Source organism: Dryobates pubescens, chromosome 23, assembly GCF_014839835.1.
Source record: "Dryobates pubescens isolate bDryPub1 chromosome 23, bDryPub1.pri, whole genome shotgun sequence".
In the NCBI taxonomy this organism is placed as follows: Eukaryota; Metazoa; Chordata; class Aves; order Piciformes; family Picidae; genus Dryobates; species Dryobates pubescens.
This window is the reverse complement of record NC_071634.1, coordinates 8,559,349-8,573,159: the sequence shown is the minus strand read 5'-3', so window position 1 is coordinate 8,573,159 and position 13,811 is coordinate 8,559,349. Positions and strand designations below refer to the sequence as shown.

General features: G+C 46.9%; 1 protein-coding gene across 1 annotated transcript in view; it reads left to right on the top strand.

Annotated features, from left to right (window-relative positions):
- The window catches only part of NSD2 (nuclear receptor binding SET domain protein 2), a 78,054-nt gene that overhangs the window by 5,321 nt on the left and 58,922 nt on the right, over window positions 1-13,811 (top strand). The window contains exon 2 of the mRNA XM_054172400.1: window positions 12,962-13,587. Coding sequence (XP_054028375.1) covers window positions 12,991-13,587 — 597 coding nt within the window. The 5' untranslated portion in view covers window positions 12,962-12,990. The remainder of the gene's footprint in view (window positions 1-12,961; window positions 13,588-13,811) is intronic.

Sequence of the window (13,811 nt, the reverse complement as noted above, 5' to 3'; positions counted from 1 at the left end):
AGGGGCCCAGAACTGGACACAGTACTCAAGGTGTGGCCTAACCAATGCAGAGTCCAGGGGCACAATGACTTCCCTGCTCCAGCTGGCCACACTATTCTTGATGCAGGCCAGGATGCCATTGGCCTTTTTGGCCACCTGGGCACACTGCTGGCTCATGTTTAGGCAGCTGTCAATCAGCACCCGCAGGTCCCTTTCTGTTTGGATAGTATGGGTGGGTGAGAAGCGATGTGGATAGGAGAGGTTTGAAAATGATTCTGAATGCTTCATAGCAATCCAGTTGAATTTCCCAAGTATGGAAAAGTGAAGCACTATCCCATGCATACTATAGAGTATTTTTATGCTGGGCAAAATCACTTTGCCCTGGGCCACCATTGGTGTAGGTTCTCATATTTGACATAATATGAAAGTAATAAAATATTGAAGTGACTTAAAGCAATGGCTTAAATTGCAAGGGTTAGTCAACAGGTGATGGCTCAATTTCTGGTTTTATCTCCATCCTTTTAAGTTGTCCTATTTTTATCTTAGTGCAAGACAGCAATTTGATCTTGTTTTGAACTTTGGTATTCGCCTGCCCAGCACAAATTGGAGCTGTTTTATTTTCGTCCATATTTAGACTTACAGAAATAATTTTGGTTGGAAAAACCTTTTAGGATCATCCAGTCCAGCCATTCTCTAGCTCTACCAAGGCTGCTGCTAAACCATGGCCCTCAGCACCACATCTCTGCCTCTCTGAAACGCCCTCCAGGGATGGGGGTTCAACCATTAACCATCAACCCATTTGGCGCAAGTATCAGTATGTGGCAACAGAGTGAAACTATAGTGTGATGTGCTATCAAAATGGACTTGGGCTTTCCCAGAAGTTTTAACACTTCTCCTCTGCTGTCTGTGAGGGACACCATCAGGACAGCATCAGTTTTCTTTGGGGCTCTTTGGAGAAGCACCAGGTGATCTTGTTCTGTTCGGTGACAGAGATGGACACGTAACTGTCTCTGTAAAACCTTCTCTGGCCTGTGCCTCTTATCAGGCTGCTGAAATACCAACATCTTGCATCTGTGCTAAAAGATGTTTATAAAAAAAAGAAAAAGCAACACTGTCATCTTCAAACATCCTTGGCCTTGAGGGCTAACATCGGAATGCCACGTTTCCATTGCTGTAGTCGGAAACGGAACAGAGAGTGAATGTTGTCCTGTTCTCCCAGCTCTGCCTTGCTAAATAAGAGATACACCAAAGAGCAAAGCTTACATGTTTTGTGGTAACAATATTTTAAAGAAAGCAGGCTGAAGTTAGGGGAAGATTTTATTAGAAATGTGATCTAAACACCACTGGAAATGTTTTTGAAGAGCTGCTGCTAAAAGGAGCAGCAGAGACCCAGTAGTGCAGGCTCCTATCGTGGTGTTTGGGACCCACGTCCCACGCTTCTTCATTGTAATACGTTGGAGTGTACATGTTACTGCTGTGGCTTGTGATAGTTAGTGGAGCTGAGGTTCCCAAGGCCCTGTGTCAGATAAATCAGTTGTGGGACTTGCCAGCATTAGTGAAGAACCTGACTGTACCGGCACTCAGAAACACCTAAAGTGGGAAGTTGTTTCTCTAGTGAAGAATGCCTAGATTCTAGTCTGATGAGAAAGCCAAATGGAGTTAAGCCAAGGCATGAACCTTGAAGAGCAGTGTAGGATGAAAGATATGAATATGGATCATTTGGCTGTATGGAGAAGTTGCCAAGAACTTTCAATCAGATACTTCAGAATGAAATTAATGTTGTGACTCCTCTGCGGATGCAAAACTCGGGCCATCAGAAGCTGTTTTGCTGTAGCACCTCTCAACAAACCAGAAACAAATGCTGTGATTACATGTGGAAGATGACTGAAATTCAGCCATGGTGCAAAAAACTTAAAATGTGTAGCAGAAAGTGTGTGTGTAATAGCTGTTCATCAAGTGAATGCTTGGCTTCGAGATGGTAACAACAACTGAGTCCTCAGAAACTCTGCAGGTAAGGAGAGCAACTGCAATTGCTTAACACAACTTATTTCTACAGTCAGAATGTAGGTTTCCCCAGAAGCAGACACAGCAAAAGACACCAAGCTGTGTGGGCTGGTTGACATGCTAGAGGAAAGGGATGCCATCCAGAGGGACTTGGACAGGCTTGGGAGGTAGGCCTGAGCCAACCTTGTGAAGTTCAACAAGGCCAAGTGCAAGGTCCTGCACCTGGGTCAGGGCAATGCCAAGCACAGATATAGGCTGGGTGAGGAGTAGGTCAAGAGCAGCCTTGAGGAGAAGGACTTGGGGGGTGCTGGGTGATGAAACCAACTCTGTCCTGGGCTGATCCCCAGCAGTGTGGGCAGCAGGTGGAGGGAGGGGCTACTGCCCCTCTGCTCCACTCTGCTGAGACCCCATCTGGAGTCCCGTGTCCAGCTCTGGTCCTCAGCACCAAAAGGACGTGGAACTGTTACAGGTCTGCCTAACATAATTTTGAAGGTCCCTTCTGACCCAAACCATTGTAGGCCTTGTTCAGTTCTTCCTAGCAAACACCTGCCATTTTTGTGGGTATGTAGACAATATATCCCAGAATAAGTAACATAGTTGCATGCATGTAGTTGCAGTCTGTGTTCAGATAGCCCAGGATTAGCACAGTTTGACCAGGATTTCATTCTGGAGATAGTTACAGTGATCAGATCTGTACAGTTCTTCAGGAAAGCTGCAAGTCTCTGCATTCAGTTCCAAAATGCCCTTGAGTCAGCATTAACTGCTTCTGAACTTTACCTTCCAGTCCTTTACAGAATGTTATGGGGTGTGAGGTTGAATGTACTGGCTGAAAGAACTTGGATTTCTTTTTACACATTACCTGGCCACATCAGAGAGCTGCATTATCATTGCAATGGCAAGCAGAACAGAAGCCATGGCCAAATACTGCTCCATAGGAAAGATGATGCTCTGCCATGTGTACATCTAGCTGGGGTTTGGGACTACTGACCAGGCCTCATATAGCACCAGTGTCACAATGATTCCAGTGCTGTAAGTGTGCTTCTGGCATTTGCATCCACCCACCTGGGTGAACTGGTTGCAATGCCATGATAGATAAAGACAGCAGAGTTTTAAGGTCCTGTGCAAAGTGATTGACACAAGTCAATGGCACTAAGCTAGGAGGCAGTGTTGATCTGCTTGCAGGTAATGAGGCTCTGCAGAGAGATTTGGACAGGCTGGATTGATAGGCCGAGGCCAACTGTGTGAGGTTCCTGCACTTGGGTCACAACAATCCCTTGAAGACTCCAGGCTTGGGGCAGAGTGGCTGGAAACTGGATCTGGCCAGCCTGATCTAGTGTGGTGTGTCCCTACCCATGGCAGGGGGTTGGAACTAGATGATCCTTGTGGTCTCTTCCAACCCTGAATAATACTATGATACTATGAAACTGCCCAACAGAGAAAGACCTGGGGATGCTGGTTGACTGCTGGCTGAAGATGAGCCACTGTGTGCCCAGGTGGCCAAGAAGGCCAACAGCATCCTGGCCTGGATCAGCAGTTCCAACCTTAGTGATACTGTGTAGTGTGGCCAGCAGGACCAGAGCAGTTACTCCCCTGGACTCAGCACTGGTGAGGCCACACATGCTGAGTACCTTTGTCCTCAGCTGCCAGGGTTGGTGGGAAAAGATTTTCTTGAGGAGGAACAAAAAGTCAAGTCCATCAGTTTTGTAATCTTGCTTTCTGCAGCAGCAAGGAACATTTAAAGTTCAGAAATTCTTGACTTGCCATTCTAAATTTCCTTGCTCTACAAGCTGCTGTTGCCAGTTGCCTTAGTGGGAAAAAAAAGAGGCAATAAATGCTTCTTTGAGCTGATAAAAATACAATTAAATAACAAAATTACAATTAAATAGCAATTAAATTCTGAAATTTCATCCATTAGGTGGAAAGGAAACCCAAAACAAATTAGAAAAGATCAATACTAATTTATTTCACAGATACTGGGTTGTAAAGAAGTGTAAGTACAGCTAAGTGCATTAACCTTTTCCACACCATCCTCCAAATATCCTTGCTCTTTTTGTGCAGACATATGTTCTGTGTCTCTACAAATGTTGTTGTCTACTGAAAATGTGAGGAAGTGGTCAGATACTCATTTGAAAATACTTCTAGGTCAGTCTTGCCACTTGACTGGTTCATAGAATTCTAGAAGCACAGGATGGGTTGGAAGGGACCTTCAGGATCATCTAATTCCAACTCCCTGTCTTGGGCAGGGGCACCTCCCACTAGAGCAGCTTCCTCAAGGTCCCATCCAGCCTGCCTTTGAACACTGCCAGGCTTGGAGCCTCCACAGCATTGCTGGGCAGCCTGTTGCAGTGCCTCACCACCCTCATGGGGAAGAATTGCTTCCTTGTGACTCATCTAAATTGAGCTGCTTCTCATAATTTTATAGGCTGAAGGAGCAGGGGTTGTTCAGCCTGGAGAAGAGAAGGCTCCAAGGAGACAGAGCAGCCTTCCAGTACCTGAAGGGGGCTACACAGAGGGACTGCTCCCATAGGCCTGCAGTGACAGGATGAGTGGCAATGGTTTGAAATGAGAGAAGAGCAGATTTAGATTGGCTGTTAGGAACAAGTTCTGCACCATGAGGGTGCTGGAACGCTGGAACACTGGAACAGGTCACCCAGGGAGGTGGTTGAGGCCCCATCCCTGGAGATATTTCAACCCAAACCATTTTATATTTCTATGGTATTTGGAGGGGGGGGTTATCCAGACCAGTATAATAATCATGCTCAAATGTTGCTTTACTCATCTCTTCAAGTATTTTGTCTCATTCTGATCTGAAAATAGGGATAACCTTTGGTCTTAAGTCTTCTCCATTCTCCCCTCAGCTTTCTCAGAAAGTTGTTATTGCAGGAAAGAGCAGCAGCCACCTCTTAGTTGTTTTTTTTCTGTGCCAGCCAAAAGCCTGATTTGTAGGTATCAAAAATAGCTTTTGTGGATGAAGTTCTCTTACTGTGAATTTGTATTCAGGTGAGGCATCTTCCTTTTCTTCCCCCCACTTCCCTGAGCAACTCACCTGAGAAATGGCTTGAAGAAAACCCTTAGAACAAAAGTGGTGTTTAATAGTAATGCTTTGTGTTGGTTACTGCTTCTGTTCAGTCCCTTTGGCAGAAGTGGGAGGATTGGCCTACTCCATTGTTTGTGACACAAGAAAAGCATCTCTGAAGTTGCAGGAATGTAAATACCACAGAAATGGTAGTGGCCTGGGGAGTGAAGGAGGAATCTGACATGACACTAACTGTGTTTGGCTCATAGCTCCTGTTAGGTGATTGACCTTCTAGTCATTAATAACATGATTTGAAGCCTGCAAAGCAATTTGCTCACTGTAGAACCTGTGTTTTTCTCCTATGAAAATGTTTACAGAACCATTTGCAAGGTTTGTCCATTTGTCTTTGTCCAGTTAAATTATCTAGAGACCTTTCTCTGATCATCACAGACCGGGACCTCCAAAGGTCACCTAGTCCAACCCCCCTGCAGTCAGCAGGGACATCCTCCACTAGATCAGGTTGCTCAGAGCCTTGTCAAGCCTGATCTTGAATCATCTCCAGGGCTGGGGCCTCAACTACCTCCCTGGGCAGCCTGTTGCAGTGTTCCACATCATCTTCTTCTGCTTCCTGAGAACTATTTGTTCACCAAAACACCATGGTCGTTCGACAGTCTCCTTGGCTGTCATGTTCTTTTCTTTCTGTTAGGGCAAATGGTTCTTGTTGCATCCATCACCAGACAGCCAACATGGGATGATAGGAGCTTAAGCTCATTAGCTGCTACTAGTGTGCGGCGCTTTTGTCCTTTTCCTTTGCCTGCCTTCCCCCAGTTTCCTTTTCTATGGATACAGAGTTATTTCACAAAAAGATAAGGGATTGCTTTTGCTTCTGTGTGATGTGGTGATCTGGTGTGAATGCACTGAACTACCAAATCTAATCATATGCTCAGCTGCTTCAGAACCTTACTCTTACAACCCTGATCAACCAGACCTTGTCTGGGAGCTATCACACTTCATTCTTTCATGTCCTGTCTTCCAGATTTCCTTGCATTAATTCTAAGCTCCTAGTCCTGCTTGGTTATCTGGTGCTGATCATTTTCTTTCCTTGCCTCTTTTCTTCTTTGCTGCTCTATTGTTCTCTTCTCACAAAGAGCCTAGTCCTTTTCCTTGCTTCTGGTATTGTGCTGCCATGAATTTTAGATAGCAAAGGTTGTGCAAAATTTAACTAGCATCAATTTTGCCCTTCTTTGTTGAAGCCCTTTGTTATCCCTGCATGTAGATTTGCTGCCTTCTTCCATTGAAGCGGTTCCCACACGTAGCTTATTTTTCACGGGGAGATCTGAGGTGCCTATCAGCAGCTTTCCCTCTCTTGGTTGTCCTAGAGATGCTGCCTGACCTGCAGGTTGCTCTCCACGAGTCTCAGCTCTCCAGTGAGATTCTATTTGCTTGTAGGTGCTCACACCTATTATCTTTGCCCATTATGCTGCCTCTTCCTTTAAGGCTCTTCTCATTTGGCTCCATTAAATCTTCACACAAGCACAGTCTATTTTCCATTTTCTGTGACCTGTTCTGACAATCTGACTGTCTCAAATTTCTGCCTTTGTCTGCATCTTCCCATTTACTCTTGGCCTGGGTACACTGGCTTCATTTTACCCCGTGTACTCCTGGATTTGTTGCTTCTCTAGGCTCCAGAGATTTGAGGGGCCTTCTTCAGGGCTTTCATCTGGTTTTCAGTGATCTGTGTTAGTGAGAAGCTTCACTCGCTGAGGTTCTAAAATCTGTGTGCTGTGTATCTTCAGATGTCTAAGGCAAGTCATGATAGACCCCTAAAAGATTAGGGTCTTGCATGGTTTTACTATTCTTCAAAGGTATTATCCAAGTACAACCACTTTGCTGTGTAGGACCTGAAGAGGGCTACAGGAAAGCTGTGCAGGGACTTTCTACTTGCAGTGACAGGATGAGGGGCAATGGATGTGAGCAGGAAAGGGGGAAATTTAAACTGGAGATTAGGAAGAAGCTCTTGACAGTGAGGGTGGGGAGGCACTAGAACAGGTTGCCTGTGGAGGTTGTGGATGCCTCCTCCCTGGAGGTGTTTGAGACCAGGCTGGATGAGGCCTTGAGCAGCCTGGTTCTAGTAGAAGGTGTCCCTGCCCATGGCAAGGGGTTGGAACTAGATGGTCTTTAAGGTCCTTCCCAACCCAAACCATGCTGTGATTCTGTGATCTGTATCTTTGTGACACTGAGTTAATATCTTCAGGTTCATCAGCTAGAAAATATCTTGATTTCTTTAATTTAGGTCTTTCCACTTAGTTATTTGCTGGGCATTGCCTGGAGCAGGCCCTCAGCAGTTTGATCTCAGTTGGCAGAGGGGTGGAGTAGATGATCTGAGGAAGTCCTTTCCAGCCTGAGCTATTTTGTGACTTGGATGATCTTTATGTTCTGAAACTCTTCACCTATCACTTTATTTATTTATTTATGCATTATGCGTCCAGTGTTTTGAGGTTGAGTGTAGCAGTAACAGGCTGATGGGATTATCAGGTGCCTTTTTTGAGTTGTGATGCTCTGGCTCGTGCTTGATGGCTTTCTAGCTTGAAGAAATAAGTGATGAGAGCAAGAGTTACTATTATTAACAGGACAGAACCCCCCAAACTAGTAGAAGTTGGGCAGGAGTGTTGATAGCTGGGGTGACTTGGTTGAAAGCCAGCTGAAGATGAGCCAGGGTGTGCCCAGGTGGCCAAGAAGGCCACCAGCATCGTGGCCTGGATCAGCAATAGTGTGACCAGATGGATCAGGGCAGTGATTGTCCTCCTGGACTCTGCACTGGGGAGGCCACGGCTTGAGGGCTGGATTCAGTTTTGGGCCAGTCACTACAAGAAGGACATTGGAGCAGGTTCAGAGAAGGACAATGAAGCTGGTGAAGGGTGTGGAGAACAGGGCTGGTAAGGAGCAGCTGGGGGACCTGGGGTTGTTTTGTCTGGAGAAAAGGAGGCTGAGGGGAGACCTTCTGGCTCTCTGCAGCTCCCTGAAAGTAGACAGGAGCCAGGTGGGGTTTGGTCTCTTCACCCTAGCAAGAATAGAATAGAATTAATCAGGTTGGGAAGAAGTGGTAGGGTGAGAGGAAATGGCCTCAAGTTGCACCAGGGGAGGATTAGGTTGGACATTCTCTTCCAACCTGGTTAATTCTGTTCTATTCTATTCTATTCTATTCTATTCTATTCTATTCTATTCTATTCTATTCTATTCTATTCTATGAAACTTCTTCCAGGAAGGAGTTCTCAAAGACTGGAACAGGCTCCTCAGGGAGGTGGTTGAATCCCCATCACTGGAGGTGTTTAAAAGAGGCAGAGAGGTATGGTGCTGAGGGCCATGGTTTAGCACCAGCCTTGGCAGAGTTAGAGAATGGTTGGACTTGGTATTTTCCAGTGAAAAAGATTGTATGAGTCTGTGATTCTAACTATGGATTAAAACAGAGTTCCAAACTGCAGATGTCCCAGTCCAGTCCCTGGTAAGCAGCTAATGGAGTCACATTAAAAAGCATTTCTTCAGCTGCACCCTGTGGTTGATGGCCAGGAGGAAGTGACAGAGTCTTTTTCGGGGCTGGCCCTGCTGGGAGGGGCTGTGGCTAGCCGCAGCCTGCCAGGCGGGGCAGGGGCAGGGGCAGGGGCAGCTGCTGCTTGGGCAGGGGCAGGCCACCACTGGAGGGCGTCTGCAGCCCTAGGAGAGCTGCTTGAGATGGAGGGGGTTGGATGCCTAGATCTCATCTCTGCTGGGCATTCTGGTTTGCTCTGTTCACAGTCTGTGGGAAGGCAGGACAAGTTCCACAACAATTCAGTGTTTGGAGTGGTTTGGTTTTCTTGTTTTAAGGCATTTTGCTGTCATCTCTGTAGCCATCAGTGTTACATGTTCCATATCAGGTTTGCCTTTTGCCTAGAGATTTGTAGAATTTGTCATCAGTTGTTGCTTAAAATAAACATGATTTCAGTGAAATCTGCTGAGTCACAGCCTGAAACATTGTCATACTATTCACTGGGCTGAGAGTGTCTTGGAGAGAGCTGGTGAAAGCACAGGAGTTCACTTTCAGTTTGGTGAGATCTTCTGTTCTCTTCTGGTGGAGCTTTAAGTTTCTTTTTACTTCTGACTCCTCCTTAACACAGTTGGGATGGGTTTCCCTCATCTTACAAGAGACTTTATTGGTAACTCAGACTTCATCTGGCTAAAGCAAGACTAAAACCTTGGCTGTCACAGATTTGCTTGGAGTTCAGGTCTGCTTCCTCCTCTTACCTTGTTTAATGCCAGCTGTTTGTTGCTTGAGATTTTTCATCTCTCAGATGAATCTGCATGGAGATTCATAGAATCCTAGAATGGCTTGGGTTGGAAGGGAGCTTGAAGATCATCCAGTTCCAACTCCCCTGCCATGGGCAGGGACACCTTCCACTAGACCAGGTTGCTCAAGGTGTTGTTGAACACCTCTGGGGAGGGGGCATCCACAACCTCCCTGGGTAACCTGTTCCAGCATCTCACCACTCTCACTGTCAAGAATTTCTTCCTAATACTTCCCTTTAACCTTGTAGGTACCTTAGAGCAGTACCTGGAGGGGGAGGCTGAGAGCATTTGGCATGCAGTGACTGAGTTAGGATTTTAAAATGTATCATTTTATTTTCCCTGCATCTTTGTGCATGGAAAGGTTTTGTGCTTGCCAGTTGCTACGAATCGAAGCTTGACACACTTTATGCTTGCCCAGCTGGAGGAATGCTCACTTAGCAGCATTTGTGCACTTCTATTCCTGACTTAGAGGTGGCAAATACACCAGTTGTAAGCACTGTGGCTGTGGGCATTAATAAACAAGGTGGTGAGATTCAGAAGAGATTTCTTCCATAGCAACTGGCAATTCAATAGTTATTCATCATGGTTTTCATTGCGCTTCTTTGGGGAAGTATATGAGACTAGATTTGATGAATTTCTGATTCAGTATGACAGTTCTTGGACTTAATCATGTCTGAAGTTGGTTACCTAGAGCTTGGCTATGATGATTTCTGTGCTGAGCTTTCTTATCTACGATGGTGGATTTCTTCATATCAGGAGTACAGTGGACCTAGTAGCAGGAGTAGTGTTTGCTTATGTACTTTCAAAACGAAAAGGATCATCTTGCCTGCTCCAGCAGCACAAAGGAGTCATTCTGCCCTTCACTAATTCACTGTGATTGTTAAATGTAGAGATCATAGAATCAATAAGGTTGGAAAAGACCTCAGAGATCATCAAGTCCAACCTGTCACCCAATACCTCATGACTAACTAAACCATGGCTTCAAGTGCCACGTCCAATCCCCTCTTGAACACCTCCAGGGATGGTGACTCCACCACCTCCCTGGGCAGCACATTCCAATGGCAAATCTCTCTGGGAAGAATTTTCTCCTCACCTCAAGCCTAAACTTCCCCTGGCACAGCTTGAGACTGTGTCCTCTTGTTCTGGTGTTGGTTGCCTGGGAGAAGAGACCAACCCCCACCTGGCTACAGCCTCCCTTCAGGTAGTTGTAGAGAGCAAGAAGGTCTCCCCTGAGCCTCCTCTTCTCCAGACTAAACAACCCCAGCTCCCTTAGCCTCTCCTCATGGGGAGGGTTACCTTTCTGCAACCCTCAGAAAAGCTCTCTAGGGCACATGATGGTGCAGTTTTAGCTGGGTTTGTGCCTTCAAATTTCTGTAGGCAAAATGAGTGTTAGATGATCACAGAACCCCAGTGTGGTGGGGAATGGAAAGGACCTCTGGTGATCATCCAGTCTGATGCCAGTCCAGGGACACCCACAGCAAGTTGCTCAGAATCAGTGTCCAGGTGGGTTTGGAATCTCTTCTGAGAAGGAGACTCCACAGCCTCTTTGGGCAGCCTGGGCCAGGGCTCAGGCACCCTCAAAGTGAAGATTTTTTTTTTGTAGTGTTTACATGGAACCTCCTGGGCTCCAGTTAGCACCTGTTGCCCCTTGTCCTGTCACTGGGCACCACTGACAAGAGTCTGGCCCCATCCTCTTGCCCCCACCTTTTAGCTCTTGCCTGACCATTGAGAAGATCCCCTCTCAGGCTGCTCTTCTCCAGGCTTAACAGCCCCAGGTCTCTCAGCCTTTCCTCCTCAAAGAGATGCCCCAAGCTCCTCAGCATCTTCATTGCTCTATGTAGGACTCTATCCAGTAGTTCTCTGTCTCTTGAACTGGGGAGACCAAAACTGGACTCAGGAGTCCAGCAATGGCTTCACTAGGGCAGAGTAGAGGGAAAGGAGAACCCTCCTTGGCCTGCTGGATACAGTCATCTTAATGCACCTGAAGATACAATTGGTCTTCTTAGCCACATACCCTGTATCTGTCCTGACTGAGGAGATCTTATGCCCAAAATGAAAATAAATACATCAGTGCCCAACTCACCCTGGGGCAAACTACAGGGAGAAAGCACAACCCAAGTGCTGATGACACCAGAGCTCTCCATTTCCATTCACTGCTGCAGTGGTGGAAGGTTGAGGGCCTGTTAGTAGAGCCAGACAGAGAGCTCGTGGTGCTGCTGTCCATGGTGTAGGTGCTACAGCAACACAGCCTGGGGGGGGTTGACTCTGGCAGTACCTCTTAGAAGTCATCTCCTCTGTGTGAGGTTGTTATTAATGATATTTTCTTCCACCTGACTCTGACCTGTCTTAAACAGTGCAATACCTGTGAGTAGCTAGTGTGGGCAAGCCTCCTGCTGTAGGCTGTTAAAGGACTGCTGAAATGAAATTGAGCTGGGATTTTGCTCTCTGCTTTTGCTCTAGGAGAGCTGATGATTCTTCAAGCTATGTTACTTGACCTTTTAAAATGAATATTAAGAGATGTTGAAGTGTTTTGATTATGACGTTTTCTAAGCAACACTTTGGAGTAAAACTTGAATAGAATAGAATAAACCAGGTTGGAAGAGACCTTCAAGATCATCAAGTCCAACCTATCATCCAACACCATCTAATCAACTAAACCATGGCACCAAGCACCCCATCCAGTCTCTTCCTAAACACCTCCAGTGATGGGGACTCCACCACCTCCCCAGGCAGCCCATTCCAATGGGCAATCATTCTCTCTGTGTAGAACTTCTTCCTAACATCCAGCCTAAACCTCCCCTGGTGCAGCCTGAGACTGTGTCCTCTTGTTCTGTTGGTGGTTGCCTGGGAGAAGAGACCAACCCCCACCTGGCTACAATCTCCCTTCAGGTAGTTGTAGAGGTCACCCCGAGTCTCCTCCAGGCTAAGCAACCCCAGCTCCCTCAGCCTCTCCTCATAGGGCTTGTGTTCCAAACCCTTCACCAACTTTGTTGCCCTTCTTTGGACACCTTCGAGCAAGTCAACATCCTTCCTAAACTGAGGGGCCCAGAACTGGACACAGGACTCGAGGTGCGGCCTAACCAGTGCAGTGTACAGGGGCAGAATGACCTCCCTGCTCCTGCTGGCCACACTGTTCCTGATGCAGGCCAGGATGCCATTGGCCCTCTTGGCTGCCTGGGCACACTGCAGGCTCATGTTCAGCCTACCATCGACCAGCACCCCCAGGTCCCTCTCTGCCTGGTCCCACTCTGACCCCAGCCTGTAGCTCTGCATGGGGTTGTTGTGGCCAATGTGCAGAACCCGGCACTTGGATGTGTTAAATCTCATGCCCTTGGACTCTGCCCATCTGTCCAGCCTGTCGAGGTCCCTCTGCAGAGCCTCTCTACCCTCCAGCAGATCAACTCCTGCCCCCAGCTTGTTGTCATTTGAAAATTTACTGATGATGGACTCGATGCCCTCATCCAGATGATCCATAAAGATGTGAAAGAGCATGGGGACCAGCACTGATCCTTGGGGCACACCACAAAACTTGAGTGAAGTGCACCGAGTGTTACATCAGTGGGGGCATCGGTCTGACTTCTCAGTAGCTTTGGGCTTTTCTGTGTTGCTAAAACTGTTTTCTGTCTTTTTGTCTTCATGCAGCAGTGTAAGACTGGAAACATCTGGGCTGAATGGACTTTAGCATCAAAAGAAGTTCTCAACTCTTAACTCGTAAAATTAACTACATCAAAATGAAGCAGGTGCCGGAGATCCTTGGCAACGCCAATGGGAAGACTCAGAATTGCGAAGTGAACCGGGAGTGTTCTGTCTATCTGGGCAAAACACAGCTTTCTGCCACCCTCCAGGATGGGGTCATGCAAAAATACAATGGCCACGAGGCTCTCCCGTTCATTCCAGCTGACAAGTTGAAAGATCTCACCTCTCGTGTCTTCAACGGCGAGTCCGGGGCCCAGGATGCCAAGCTGCGCTTTGAGCCCCAGGAAATAAAGGGAGTTGGAACACCGCCCAGCACTACCCCTATCAAAAATGGCTCTCCAGAAATCAAGCTGAAGATCACTAAAACCTATATGAATGGAAAGCCTCTCTTTGAGTCTTCCATTTGTGGAGACAATGGTGCCGACGTGTCTCAGTCCGAGGAAAACGAACAGAAGCCAGCGCACAAGGAGAGGAGAAGCAGAAAAAGAAGCATAAAATATGACTCCTTGCTTGAGCAGGGGCTCGTGGAAGCAGCCTTAGTATCAGAGACTTCAAGCCCCACTGAAAAGAAGGTAGTACCTTGTTTTACATTTCTTCTTCTCTTAGCTTTGTTCTTTGTGCTGAGGTCTCATTCGTTCACGTGCAAACCTTCGTTGAAGTTGTTGCAGTTGGGGATTCCCACAGTCAGGTCAGACATGTTCCCTTGTGTCTCAGTGACAGACAGCTGCATTCTAGTGCTGTCCCTGTTCCTTGCCTGGGCTAGGAATACCCCATGAATCCTGTTTCCATACAAGTG